A 14,248-nucleotide genomic window follows, 5' to 3' on the forward strand; every position below is an offset into this window, starting at 1 on the left:
ATTCAGCAAACTGTTCCATAAACAGTGTTGATCTCATCAATACATAAATACATATGAAATATTCACTACAGTTAAAATATATTTTCATCGGAAGACAAAACAATAACTTAAAGAGTGATGAGCTATGCTACTGGCTCACACACCTCAGTCCAGAAAACCCAGAGCCTCCACTTCAACATGTAATTCTGTCTGATAGCATCACTTTATTGGAGAGGTACCTCATCAAAGCAAGTTTTGCTAAGACATCAAGCAGGAAGGGGCAGACCTCCTAAGATCTGATCACAATACTCCACTGTCTTCTTTTCTTTAAAAAAGGGCCAGGCAGGCTGCTGAATAATGCTTAAAGTGCTTTCTCTTAAAGCATTGCTAGCGAGACTCATAGTGTATTCTGTTTCAGCCAGGTATCATGCTTCAAATCGAGGCCAATTTGGACTGCCATCTTGGAACAGGGCCTATTTAAGTGGAAGGACCCAAGGGTCTTGCACAGGGCACCACTACAGCAGACGTGGACTAGTGCTCCATAAGAAGCGAGGGCTGCAAGGCTAATGAAAAGGTGGAGGAGAGTGGGGAAGAACGGCTGGCGGAGGGCTACTTCTGCAAGCTCTTCACTTCTACTCCACCTGATGCCAAGAGCCAAGCATGTGGAACATTCAAGACAAGTGGGGCTCTCTTTGAAATCAATGTTGTTTTTTTAAAGGGCTCTGTGTCTATCATGCTCAGGAGCCTTCTTTCAGTCCAAGACTAAAGGCTCTTTTTTATGAAGAAAAAATATACATTTTGGTCAGAGCTGTGGACCGAACAGATGTAATGTAAAATGTAAGAACTGTTGGCTATGTCCCATTCCTCTTTCTTCATGAGTGTAAATCTGAGTTGAATTGGATGTGCTGAACTGGAATTTTTCCAAATGAAATGAATGTAATGAATTGTAATCTATCTGTATATGGTTTAAATCCTTCCATTAGCTTTTTCTGATGAGCTATAACAATTTCCTTGAATTTCGGTTCATTTTAATTATTCTGTCAAATTTGAAATGCAATTCTGCTTTCTGTTTGATGCCTCAATTCAATTTAAATTCAAATTCAAGAATTTAAAATGGATTCTCAAATCAATTCTGAATAGAGCACTACCCTGACATTTATCAGCTCAAAACTGGGATCATTAATTGCCTGACGCACTTTCTCTGTGACATGAATGCGCCCTAGGCGAGTATCTGTACAATCACTGGCTGTCAGCGTTCTCGCCAGCGGGGCCATTGAGAGCTCATTGGATCCCAAGGGCCATGAACATCCACGATCATCAATTCATATGTGTTCATGTCTGCACGGGGGGGGGTTGGGGGAGGGTTTGGGCACCACTATCTTCCACAAGTCTATTTGAATAAAGAATGACCTGATCCTTCTCTTTATACCAAGCCCAAGCCAATGAGCACAGTGTGAGAAAGGGGATCTCCGCTGTTCCACTGCAGGGTAAGGGCCATCAGCACTGGGCCTTGACTGCTTGCACTGAGCCTGGCCGCACTGCCCCATGCTGGGCAGTACAAACAGCAATGAGTCCTGTCGCATTATCCGTGGCAATAAGTTGAGCCATGTGCACTAATGGCAATAAGCTATGGCCTAAACTTTCTCCACTCCGCTGTTTTGCAAATTATGAATAATGCAAGTGCTTTACACACACCAAGGATTCCATTACAGCTGCTGTTATTTGTTCTAAAACGCTTTCCATGTCAAACATATTAAAAAATCAAACTGGGGAAAAGAAAGCCCTCAGGCTCTTTGTTCAACCTGTCATGCCTTTGTAGTTCCAAAATAGCTTACTTTATGTTCCATCATTTACCTTTTTAGTTAATTTATTAGCTGCTCTTCCACACCCTGTAATAATCTCACTCTCACCTGCTGACTTCTTAAGCCTTCCTCCCTCTCATCAGCCTCTCTGTCTAGCTTGCTTTCTCCTTTCTTGCATATTTGCCTTTTGATGAGGTGCTGACAACAAACATGGTTTTTCAAGGCATACTTTGAAGACAAAAAGAAAGCTTTTTTTAATGAGCTGCACTGATCATTTATTTTTTTCTTCAATAATTCAAATTTTCTTCTTCTTAATCTATGTTCCTTTTCATTTCCTACAGTTCTTCTAACACAACTCAGCAGCTACACTGAAAATCATTACATGAACATTCAAATTTTCTCAACAGTCCTCTGTGGTAAAGAAAAAGGGGGGAAATGATAGAAGGCTGTAAATTTAACTAAGTGCTACGGATCCCTTGAGAGGCAGGAATATACTTTTATCGGTTAAATTACAGAAACTGAGACTGGCACATCCCTTAACCTCAGAACAATGGCTGGATATGAGGGTGAGGGATACAGGCAGTGAGTCAGCCTGCATGTTGTAGCAATTTCCTACAAATTTGTTTTTGAATTTACAGTCCTTGCGTGAGGAGCAGTACACTTTTTCACAAAAGGAGAAAAAAGGCATGCCAGAACAAGTACAATGGCTGCTTCATCAGAGTCCCGAAAGAGAAAATGTGCACCACTGTGGGTCACCTTTTTTTTCTCAAGAGACAGAAATAATTAGGGATAGTGATAAATCGCTAGGTAAGTATCACTTATTGGCTTTTAGTATCTACAGATCAGTGCCAATTACACATCCCTCACAAAGGTGACAGTTCTAAATGTGAAATAAATATATATTTATGTATATATATATATACACACACATATATATATATATATATATATATATATATATATATATAAATTGTATAAAATTGTATATAATAACTTATTATACGGGGCATGGAGAGTAGTATATTAGTATTGTGTTCTCAGCAGATTTATGGCCCATGAAGTTGAAACCCTTTCATGCTGACGGGGTTTGTATTCCATCCCTCATTCACGCCATCCATTGTTCTGAAGGCTCGAAACGCCTTGAACTCTGCCAAAAACAGGCTGCCTCACCGAGGTGATACATTTCACAGTGCTCAGAATTAATTGCCTTGACAAGGAGGGCTCGGAGTTCTGCTCTCTGAATCCAAAGGGTGGGCTCTTTAAAAACAATGTGATGATTTGGTCAGGGAAAGCAAGCGATGATAAAATATGTACTGTGGAAGTTGTGAGGAGGTAAAGAAAGGCCAAAAGTGGCCTGTGTATTCTCCTGAGGTGAAGTGAAGAATGGTGAAGTAGAAAAAAAACATACCACGGATAAAAGAACAAAAGAAAGATGTCTTGTCTCCCCTTAAAGACAGTTGTTGGACAATATTGTTCATCATCCATGTTGTTTATATATAAGAAAGAATACATTTTGAAATATGTATGTGTTATTATTGTCCATAAAGTGAAAATTATTTGGTGTCCAAATCAAAAAAAAAAAAAAGAAAATTGTATTATTCTTCAGATTGTATTATTTTGCGTTCTACACAAAAAAAAGCAAGTCATACAGGTTCGAAATGTTTTCATTTTTGGGTGAACTTGATTGACAGCAGTAGTAATATTTTTAATATAATGCAATATTATTAAAAAAATATTCATTTAATATAAATGTATTAATATTAATATTTAAATATAAATGGAATGTGAATGGAATGGAATGTGAATATCTACAGATATATCTGATTATAAGGATTACTTTCAGAAATTCAGACAAACCTTTTATCCTAAGTGTACAAAGAGCAACAGGAATAAAGCTGTGTAGATGAAACTCAAAGAGCTGAAGTGTGTTCTCTTACCTGGCTTATAGGACATGCCTGGGGGGAAGAGGAAGCCCTGCTGGGCTGCCGCGGCTGCTGCCAGAGTGCGCTGGTCGTGTGGAAAAATGGGGATCATGAGCGGAGGCATGTGACCCTGGACCTGCTGAACACAGAGAGAGAGGAGATCACACAGGAGCCTAACACAATCTGACAGCACTGCTCATATTCTGACTCAGATCCACTTCACACACACATACCAAATACCTGCACCTAATGCCCACCAATCACACGTCAGCGCTTCAAAAAGGCCATCGCACGCACATAAACAGTAGAGTGTTTATTCTCATGTATATCACAAATGCTCGATTTAGCATGTTAAGGTTGTTTGAGTAATATCTACATAATATGTTACTAGATAGAAACAGAGATGTCAGGAAGACATTACTAATAAAACTTAATCATGAGACTGACAGAAAATGTGGATCCTCTCAAAAATACGACTCTTGTCTCTTGTTCTTGGAAGGTCATTTATATTCATGATAAATGCCCAAGGGAGACCGGTAATTTACAGCACCTGTTTTCAGCTGTGAAAAAGATGGAATGAGACCAAAAGCTTGTGCATTTCTGATATTTCCTCTATAACGTCAACACCTGGCATCGTGTGTGGTGCCTTTCAAATGCTCTCAACCATGTTCATCTTCATTCCAGCTTTATTGCAAAATAAAAGAGAGCGTTAATGGTGTGCATAAGGATAACATTAGCTCTGTGTAAGAGTAAAAACAGACACGCTGAAATAGAGACAAAGAAAAAGCGAGTCTGTGTGTATTTAGGGATGTGAGCGGCTTCCCATCGAAGTTTGAAAACACATGTTTGGGGAGTGTTGGCCGGACCCAATCTTGCTGTCATTCTCTGCTTCCTGTCTGTGTTTGATAGGCTGCAGAACCGCTACCGTGGGCCAGGGCAGAGTTAATGCAGGCGAGCCGGCTCACCTCTGGGGATCCCAACCGGAGAACGGGTTAATAAAGGTCACCCCCCCAAAAAAAATAAATAAACACATTATAGAATGTTTCTCCATTCATCGCTCTTTAAAATCAGCCTGCAATAAAAACCGGTCTGGACGCAATTACTGCTGCAGCACTGAGGCATGAAATCAACCTGCACTGAGAAACCACTTTCTGCTTCGCATTTCTAGCTGAGGTCTGCGTGATCTCCGTCTTTTTAATGCCGTTTTAGCCTTTCAAGCGCCTAATGTTAGAGTTCAGTAGGGCTTGTTCCCCAGGTGCTAAACAAGTGTTCAGGTCCACTTCAGTGATTTGGACTAAATAAAAAACTCCTAAGCAAAAATAAATAGAAAAAAACCCCCTGCATTTTTCTGTTTACAGAGCATTGCACTTTAAAAAGTGGATCTACAGAGTCGAGACTACCGAAATGAAAGAACTGCGTGCGTATTTTACAGATGCGACAAAAAAATGATGAATGAGAGCGATCAGAGGGCTCTTTAACATGACCTTATGGAGGTGTTTGTGGAAATGGTTTACTTGCATGTCAGGTGAATCCAAATGTAAGTGGAGTGAGAGGGACTATTACATAGAAAAGATCAAAAATGTCTGTGACGTCACCACCTACAGTTCTATACTACATTTAAGTGCTTTAGAAAACGGCTCTGACCATGTAAATTGTTCTCCTTCAGAGGGCCACTAAGGTCAGACACATACATAATTGCCATTAGCTTTATTCACATTACCCTTGCAAAACAAATCAGTCTAAAGCCACAGTATTACACAGAACAGCTGCTTTTAAAGTGGAACCAAAACACAACTGTTCCTTAAAATGTCAGCATAGTTCTGCACCAAAGCTCACAAGCACAATGACAGAAACACCTGGTCTGCCATGCCTTAGCCCATCTGTTCCTAAACTATATCATCAATGTCTTATTTGATTCAAATCTAAATCATTTAAGACGACCTAGAATTAGACATCATTTGAACAAATTGACAAACAATGTTTAATAATAACTCTGCTAATCAAACTGACTCCCCTAATGCTGTTTCAAAAGGCACAAACAGCAAGAGAAAGAAAAAGGGAAGGTACAAACAGATAACTTGCCCTCAGTTTGCAAGGTCGTGATTTGCAGTAATAAGGCCTTTACAGTAAAGTTTAATTTACACATGGCACGTCTGTGAGTGGCAAATCAAATAAGCATCCTTAAAGTGGGGACTAATAGTGAAGGTTAGCTTTCAAGCTTGTCAATTAACATACACTGGTGGAGCTGAGCAGACAATGCAGATAAAGATTTAAAAACGATCACTGAATGGAATTAAGTGCCTGCACTTAGACAGTTGAAAAAATTGCATACTGCATTCTGCATTGAAGCTCGCTTATTATATGCGTCAGTCTCTCTCATTCAATGGATCTATCCGTTTCTCTATGTCTGTCTCTCTGTCTCCTTGCATCCATGCATGCTTACACAAAAGAACATTTATACCAAGCTAACAGTAAAAATCTTTCAAAGATTTATTACTGCTACTATTATTATACAATTTATATAAAACATACAATTATAACTATGATAAGCTAATAAAAACGTTAGTTACTATTAATAAAGTATTATTTTTTATTTTTTATATTCTCATTAATGTTAATTGCATATTATTTAATAATTTTTCCTAGAAATTTGAATATGTTTAATTTATATTTTTATACATTTATTTTTAAATTAATTTGTCATATATATCATTATACATTCATAAAAACAATTAATAAAACAAATCAAAAAAAAAATTATAGGTACAACAAAAAACAAGAAATCTTCACAAATTATATATATATATTTATATTACAGCTAAATTGATAAATAATTAATTTGTATTATTTAATTAATTTATTACATTTATGAATTAATACATTGATTTAAATGACTAGAAACATAGATATAACTTGAAAGAAACGAATAAAAAATAAGACAATTCTCAAACAAAATAATAAACACACCTGCTCATACACAATATACACACAGCAAGGAAACTCTTCAAGACAAGACTAAATCTGCTCTGCCACCATAAACAGCTACACTTTACTTTGCATTGTACCTCATAAAGCAGTCTAATTCACATAAATGTATATACTGCATTGTAAACTGGATTGTCTATAGTAGTTGATCCATTTCTACTGCCACACACACACACATATATATATATACAAATATATGGTACGCGTGGCATGTATGAACTTGTATTTTTGTATCTGTGCCCTGATATATTGCTCCTCCCTCCGTCATTGTGCCAGGCGGCTGGCTGGCTGCATGCAGCATTAGTATTGCCAGTCAGATCTTCAAGAGCATGAAAGAATGAAGTGGAGCAGATGTGAGGAGGAACGCTCAGGTCTCTGGAAGCTCTGAACCTCATAAACTCACCTCACTGTAGGCCTGCCTCCTATCTGCCCTTTGTCTATCAAATCCTTAGAACGAGAGGATGGGATAATGCCATTCCTTGCCATCTGCCCTAAAGCTTCATTAAAGATACATGAACGAGCCCCATCTTATGAGGAACAGGTGCCATTGTTTGTCCCCGAAGACCTGCTGTGGCGAGGATGTAACTCGCGGTACTTGAGGAAGAGCATCTGTAGCAATCAGTCAGGCTGTGTAGCTGGCAGCCTCTTTCTCTCTTCACACGGCCGACCGGTTCATGGGGGTGTACAGACACACACACACAGAGAGAGAGAGAGAGGCCTCTTCACCTTCAGAGTCTCGCATATATCATCAGCTCAGTGCAGTTGATGAAGTCTGTGGTGATACACAGCACAATCTGTCTCTCTGTCGGAGATACACGTATACTTTCCCCTGCTCTTAGATCAGGCATTCTTTTACCCTCCAGTAAGAACACAGGCCATGTTGGGAAGCTTTGAAACTGCAGCTTGTCAACAAGCGAATCATTTAAAGAAATTAAATAACATTTAATCTGCAATTCTACAAACATCAGAATATGGCAAACTACCCTTAAGTTACTCTGAAGAAAATTTGGCAAGAAAATCATTTTCACTGAGAAATTGCTAGTAAATTACCAAAAAAAAAAAAAAAAAATACAAATTTTGAAGAAGAAAGACTAAATAATATATATTTTTTTAAATGTAACCCAATAATGTCTGTTTTATTTCAATGTATTTAAAGATGATTCAATTATTTTATTTTTTATATTTAAGAGATATGGCTTTTCCTTTTGCAAAAAACAAAATAGGTAGTTGGCACAAAAACAATGAAAACCTCATTAGGGTGAAAGCTCAAAAGAGAGAGAGAAAAAAAAAAGGAACTGGGAACTGAAGTTGGTTTTGTTTTAAGTGTTTTCATTCGATTTAATCAACAAATTAGTTTACTTAAATGGACTAGATGGCATGAGAATTGAAATATGTTGGATTAGTACTTGCACATATAACACTGTGAAAAAATATAGTTTTGTCATCATACACTGGGGGGAAATGCAGCTCATTGCTGGAAATGCTACATCTGTTTTGAAAACAGCTGTGCTACAATCACGCTACTGATCACTAATTCCCAACACTGAACGCAGAGTTGTCAGCACTGGGCTGTTAAAACACACAATGTGCGCTTGCTGTAGGTTAAATGACCAAAATAAAAGGAGGAGGAGGGAAACCCCTGAAGTAAATAGGGAGCTATAGATTAATCAATGTTGTTAGTGGAAATGTTGACATCAGCACTTAGCTTCAGTAATGGTTTACAGCAGCAACTAATCCTGAGGTCAGACAGCCCAGCCTATCCGAGGAGCTGCACTGTACCTGATTACTGTTAGAATGGGATGCTGTGTGCTTCTAATCCAGCAGGTACAGCAATATGTTTATGCCCTCCTGCAGTGGCCTATGCAGCTGGATTTGCTGCCACATCCTGACCCAGGCTGTCACACAAGCTCGTGGAAAATTGAGATGTACAAGTCATTACCATGCTCAATAGGGTCCCTGTCAGCGCCCATGCTCCTTGCTGTCTTTTAAAGAGTCCCGTTGGGCTCAGGAGATGTGCCCCCCTAAACCTGTCCCCGACTCCCTTTAACATGAAAATGGAGATTGATCTTCAAGAAGCATCATTCTGGGATTCCTTCCCTATTTAAAAGGAAAAGAGGGGGAGTTGTTTTAACATGTCCAAAACGCCTTTCAGTGTTGATGAGGTTAGATGGAGATAGGCAGGGGTGGCTAACTTCTCTTCTTTTTAAATATTTTGGAAGGAGCTGGAGAGCCTCCAGAGCCCTAGGTTAAGCATTAAGCACCAGCCAGCCCATTTTAAAAGCCAAAGGTAAGGCCGTACCAACTTACACAGTCCAAATTTGGAGCCATTTCCCCTGGATATACTGTTTCTCGCTTAAAGTCTTAAAGAAAGGGTTTAAAATGGGGTGTTTTAAATTTAGCAGGAGTGAAAACAGCTTTCACTGTTACTGTAAATACCGATACATCACACACTCTTGCCCTCGCTTGACGCTGCCAGAGCCAAAATGACAGAAAGAAAACCACCTTAGGGGATCCATTTTAAAGCGAAGTGATTCTAGAGGACCTGGCAACCGCGCTCAATCCGCACGGCGAGCCCCGACAGCGCAAACTTCACACCCGCTACTTTGTGAACACACTCAGCAAGCACTTTCTGGAAACTCACCAGCAAAGAGAGAGTGGGAGAGAAAGAGAGAGAGAGAGCGAGAGCTCTTTGCTGAATGAAACCACTTCTGCGCTCCGGAGTCTGCACATTATTCTGTTCTGAAGAGGTCAATTTTTTAAACAATCCCTTAGATCCCCAATACATATTACTCCCACGTCACAGGTCATTTATCAGTTAACCGCACTCCTCCAGCACACGGCGGCTGCAGCTTTGAGCTCTAATCCCACCCCCCCACACACACACACACACATAAACCCATGCTCACGGGGGTTTTTATCAAAGCGCAAGATTCTGCTCGGCCGCGCTTCAGCCTCTGATGACAATCGGGCCGTGTGGATCGATAGCACTGAGTCGGACTTTGATCCCCGCTCTTTCTGTCAGCGAAGGGCCGGAATTAAGACCAGGTCTCAACCTTGGTGCCACAGACTAAACGCATTGTTCTCCTCACTCTGCTCTGTTAGCGAGGAGTTCTGCAGGAGGCCCTCATCAGCCACACAGATACAGGACCGGGAATAAAGAGGCTTTGTGCGGCGGCTGTGGCTTTGACCTGGACTGACCCGCTTCCGTCAATCCACTAGCCCACAGACTCGAAGGCTTATCGGTCGATGAGCACCGTGTTTTCTTGCTTTCATCCCTACTTTTGTTCTGTGTTTGTGTTTTTTAAACAGGTAAAAGATTAACTTTCCCGATACTGGACAACTAGCAAACAGTGCGTATTTGTACTAATGCGTATTTGTATGCATGTTACGCCACCGCTGACAAAAGACTCTAAGCTGACAGAGGACAAAAAATGTATTCTGAGGACTCAGAGCATGTGTTTGTGCCGAACGGGGCAAGGTGCACAGAAACCAGACACTGGCCCATGCTTGGCTCATCTGGAGAAATAACCAATAGATGACTTCTTGTTCCGCTAATTCCTTACACAGTCAAACAAGCCCTCTTGGAAATGAGCCACTCCAATATGTCTATATTAAGTCCGGGGCAGTTAAAAGCAGAACGGCCCCTTCCTCCCCCACCCTTTGCCTTACAAAAAAAAAAAAAAAAAATGCATACACATTTCAAATCTGTATGACGTTCTTTTTTTTTCAGAACACTCATGCATGAAAACAAGATACTTTGAAGGCTTTTGCCCATATGATGACGACGATGATTAAATATTTAAAAAATATTAAATTACAGGTCTGGAATGACATAAGGGAGAGTAAATGATGGTAGAATTGTCAATTTGGAATTAACTACCCCTTTTAAACGCCTTGTTCTGCATTGCTGTACCTGTATTTTTTAAAATCATTACAATATGCTGAAAATACTTTATGAATAATCAAATGAGCGTGCTTAATATTACAAGGGGGGAGGTTCATGCTGAGGCTCATGCTGGGTTGCTGAAATTAGCAAATTAGTTCAGTACAAAGATGTGGGGGGGAAAGGCTATTCCCTTAAGAACACCAGCAAAATGTGATCAGTGTGTGTTCAACAGAAATGTGTTCTTAAGGCAAATTCTTGCTGAGCCTCTAAGAACCTAAAATGTAATTTAAGTCTGTAAATATTTCAAGCAATTAGGGTTGTATTGCATATAAAATATCAAAGACGAGCCTAAGGCTTCAGTAGTTTTTGAGCTCAGCACTGCTGTGGCATAGTGCACACAGATATCACATCCACCGCTCTCTCACTACTCATTTAATTTTCTCGCCGTTTGCTTATTTAGGGTTACCTACTCTAGGATAGCACGATTAACATGGGACATAGTTTACACAATGACAGAAAAAAAGAGATTGGGAGAAAGAAATGAAGAAGGAGAGTGAGAAGAAAAAAATATTTTTCTCTCAGGGTCTGGTCATGAAATTAAAAAGGTTTGCAGTGAACTGGCTAAACCCGAGGGGACTGGCTCAAACAGCATGGGTAATGAGGGGAGAAAAGGACAGACATAAACAAATCCACAAATGAGTCTGAGGCCAACATCATTATCCCACATATACATTCCACATGTATGAAAACCAGCACCGGCACAATACAGAATACACCCCAGACCCTCTTAGACCATGATGGTGTAGGGCAGCTGAACAGAGAAAAAATATATAACTTTATGCTTTCATTCATGCAATATGTTGTTTTTTTTTCTTTATTGGTCACTTTTGAATTATGCATGATATATTTAAAGACCAATATTTATTTTTATGCTCGATCTAACCTTCCAAATATATAATTAAAAAGCCTAATATAAAAGAGAAATAGGTACTTAATTAAAAAAAGGCAATAGTTTAATAAGAAAGAAAAAGTAAAACCTCAAAATCTCAATGAAATAAAAGCACTTGGAGGAAAATACAGTTATATTATTGATAATTTAGCAAAATATTATGTGTCTTAAGCTGGAGAATGGCAAACATATTTTTACGAAACAAAAATTTTAATTAAAAATAAAACATTTACAATTTTACAAATATATTAATAACATATATGAATTCATATATTTATTAATAACGTTGACGAAAAAATCCCTAAAGTTATTTTACAGTGTTCCTACATGGCAAGTGGTATTTAGCATTGTTTTCTCCCCATCAGAACAGACCTGCGACCCATTTTTGGGTCACAACCCACAAGTTTAAAACTGAAAGTCTAGAGTCAGACCACCCATTAACTAAAAATGGCATTGTCCAGTGAGTGAGTCCATCAAGAGACATAGATCAAGAGAAAGAGGAGCATTTGTCCTTCTTCCTGTCATCTGTGTGGAAACTGAGCCACTGTCTTCAGTCTACCCTTCCAGCAGCTGGGCCCAGAGAACAACAGAGAGCACTCTGTTGTCCAGCAGAAAGCTGACATTGTTACAGTCAGGACTTTATTGCAGGCACATGAGAGTGTTGAGACTTAAAAACAGGCTCAAATGTCATGTGCACACCCAGTGACGGAGAAGAAAAATCATGAAAAAGAGAGACAGGGAGAAACGGAGAGCAATAGAAGGACAACAACAATTTAGTGTGTATGAAAAACAGACGAAAGACAAAACGGCCCATTCATTGTATTCCTTTGGGAATGCTTGGACCCTCCTCTGCCCCGTCTGAAACACAAAGCGGCCTTTTTTTGTGCTGCGATGTGCGGGGCTGAATGCTTTGCTTTGCCACCCTAGCCCTAAGAAAACACGGGCCCCCTTTCTAAACTGCCGGCTGGCCGCACACAGTAGAGGCTATTAATGCCTTGCCTTCTTTCCCCCTGTGTGTGTGCCCACTGCGGAGGCTGAGGACCATGTTAAAAAGCCAATGCAAAGACAAAACAGTTTGCTCAACGTTAACAGGGAAAACACTGGGCCAGGCAGGAGGGGAGAGGAAACAAAGTCAATGGGCCCTATTTTAACGATCTGAAACGCAAGTGTCAAAGCGCGAAGCGCAAGTAAGTTTGTGGGCGGGTCTCGGCGCTGTTGCTATTTTCCCGGCGGGATAAATGGCTCTTGCGCCCGGCGCAAATCTAAAATGGGTTGGTCTGATGTACCTTCATTATTCATAGGTGTGGTTTGGGCGTAACGTGAAATAAACCAATCAGAGCGTCATCCAACATTCCCTTTAAAAGCAGGTGCGCAAGTTCCATTATGGATTGCTATTATTATGGCGTATTTACCAGGCGCACGACAAGAGCGGTTCACAGCCGAGGAGACTGTTGTTCTTGTAAGAGCAGTGAAAGACAGAGAAGTTGTGTTGTATGGGGATGGGAGAAACCCACCCAAAATTGCGTCGGTTAAACAGGCGTGGGAGGAAATAGCCACAATTGTTTCATCGATTTTTTTTCCTGGATGTTTATAAGATGTCCTTATATACATATATGTCTTGCCACTATAGGGCAAACAGGTCTGATCCTTAATTACTACAATTAGCCTGAATAATTTGTAAGCTACATTTATGCCTATTTTTTTCACATCTTCGTGGCACACCACAATGATTTCCGTCATCTCATGTGTTAATATTTTTTTTAGTGTAACAGTTTATGATTTGCAAAAATAACTGTTGCATCTGTGTAGATTACATGAGCAAAGTGTATGCGCGTTGTGCACGCTATACATTATGGTCAAGCATGCGCCCTTAAAATAGCATAATGAACAACGCGCAACGCGCCACTGACTTTAGACTAGGTTTTTTCTGGTCAGTGGTGCAATTGTTTAATGGAACAGCAAAATAGCACCAGGGATTGTTTGCGCCGGAACACGCCTCCTTTTCTGCGCTGAAACGCCCAGGGAGCGCAAGTTCATTCACTAGTTTAGCGACGTGCTTCTGTGGAGGGAAAAGCGCGCTTTGCGCGGGTGCAAAATAGGAATGACACATGCGTCGGTGTTTAAAGTCAATTGCGCTGGGTGCAAGATAGGGCCCAATATCACACTGGAGGATGTGTTCTCCACCAACTGATATTTTTTCTCTTGCAGGGCCCGGGCACAATGAGAGCTAAGTATAGGTCCATCGTGCACGATCTGGAAGGGCTTGTGGTGTGGCGGCGAGTGACAGGTGCATTCTGATGAGATTCAGGAGCCGATTCTGGCTGGAAAGCGCCTGCTTTATGCCACCCTTGACTGGGTTTGGGCTCAACAGACCAGTCACATGGATAATGAATCAACTGCTGATTTTTATGATGCTCATTTAAGATCAGATGCAAAGATGCAAAATGCCTTTGGATTGTTACTTTTAGTTTAACACCCAGGTTCAGTGTCACTCTGCAAGGTACACAGATGCTAAATGCTAAAGCAGTAACCAATACAAGACAAATTCAGGTCCGCATCTTGTACTTTTTTTGTTTCTATTTCTCATGACCTTTTAAAAGAGAATTCTGTTATTATTTGCTCATCCTCATGCCATTCCAAACTTTCTTCTGTGGAATTATCTGTTTTTGTCCACACAACGACAATCAGTGGGGTCCAAAAAGCACTGGAAAACACTGACTTACAA

General features: G+C 40.1%; 1 protein-coding gene across 15 annotated transcripts in view; it reads right to left on the reverse strand.

Moving 5' to 3' along the window:
• Nucleotides 1–14,248, reverse strand: part of LOC128017041 (transcription factor SOX-6-like) — a 152,558-nt gene that overhangs the window by 47,157 nt on the left and 91,153 nt on the right. For 12 of the 15 annotated variants that reach the window (XM_052602111.1, XM_052602110.1, XM_052602106.1 and 9 more), the window contains one exon: nucleotides 3,719–3,842. In XM_052602111.1, the coding sequence (XP_052458071.1) occupies nucleotides 3,719–3,842 (124 nt within the window). The remainder of the gene's footprint in view (nucleotides 1–3,718; nucleotides 3,843–14,248) is intronic. The other 3 variants (XM_052602114.1, XM_052602100.1, XM_052602108.1) reach the window with 1 other exon arrangement.

The sequence above is a fragment of the Carassius gibelio genome, chromosome A7, assembly GCF_023724105.1.
Source record: "Carassius gibelio isolate Cgi1373 ecotype wild population from Czech Republic chromosome A7, carGib1.2-hapl.c, whole genome shotgun sequence".
In the NCBI taxonomy this organism is placed as follows: Eukaryota; Metazoa; Chordata; class Actinopteri; order Cypriniformes; family Cyprinidae; genus Carassius; species Carassius gibelio.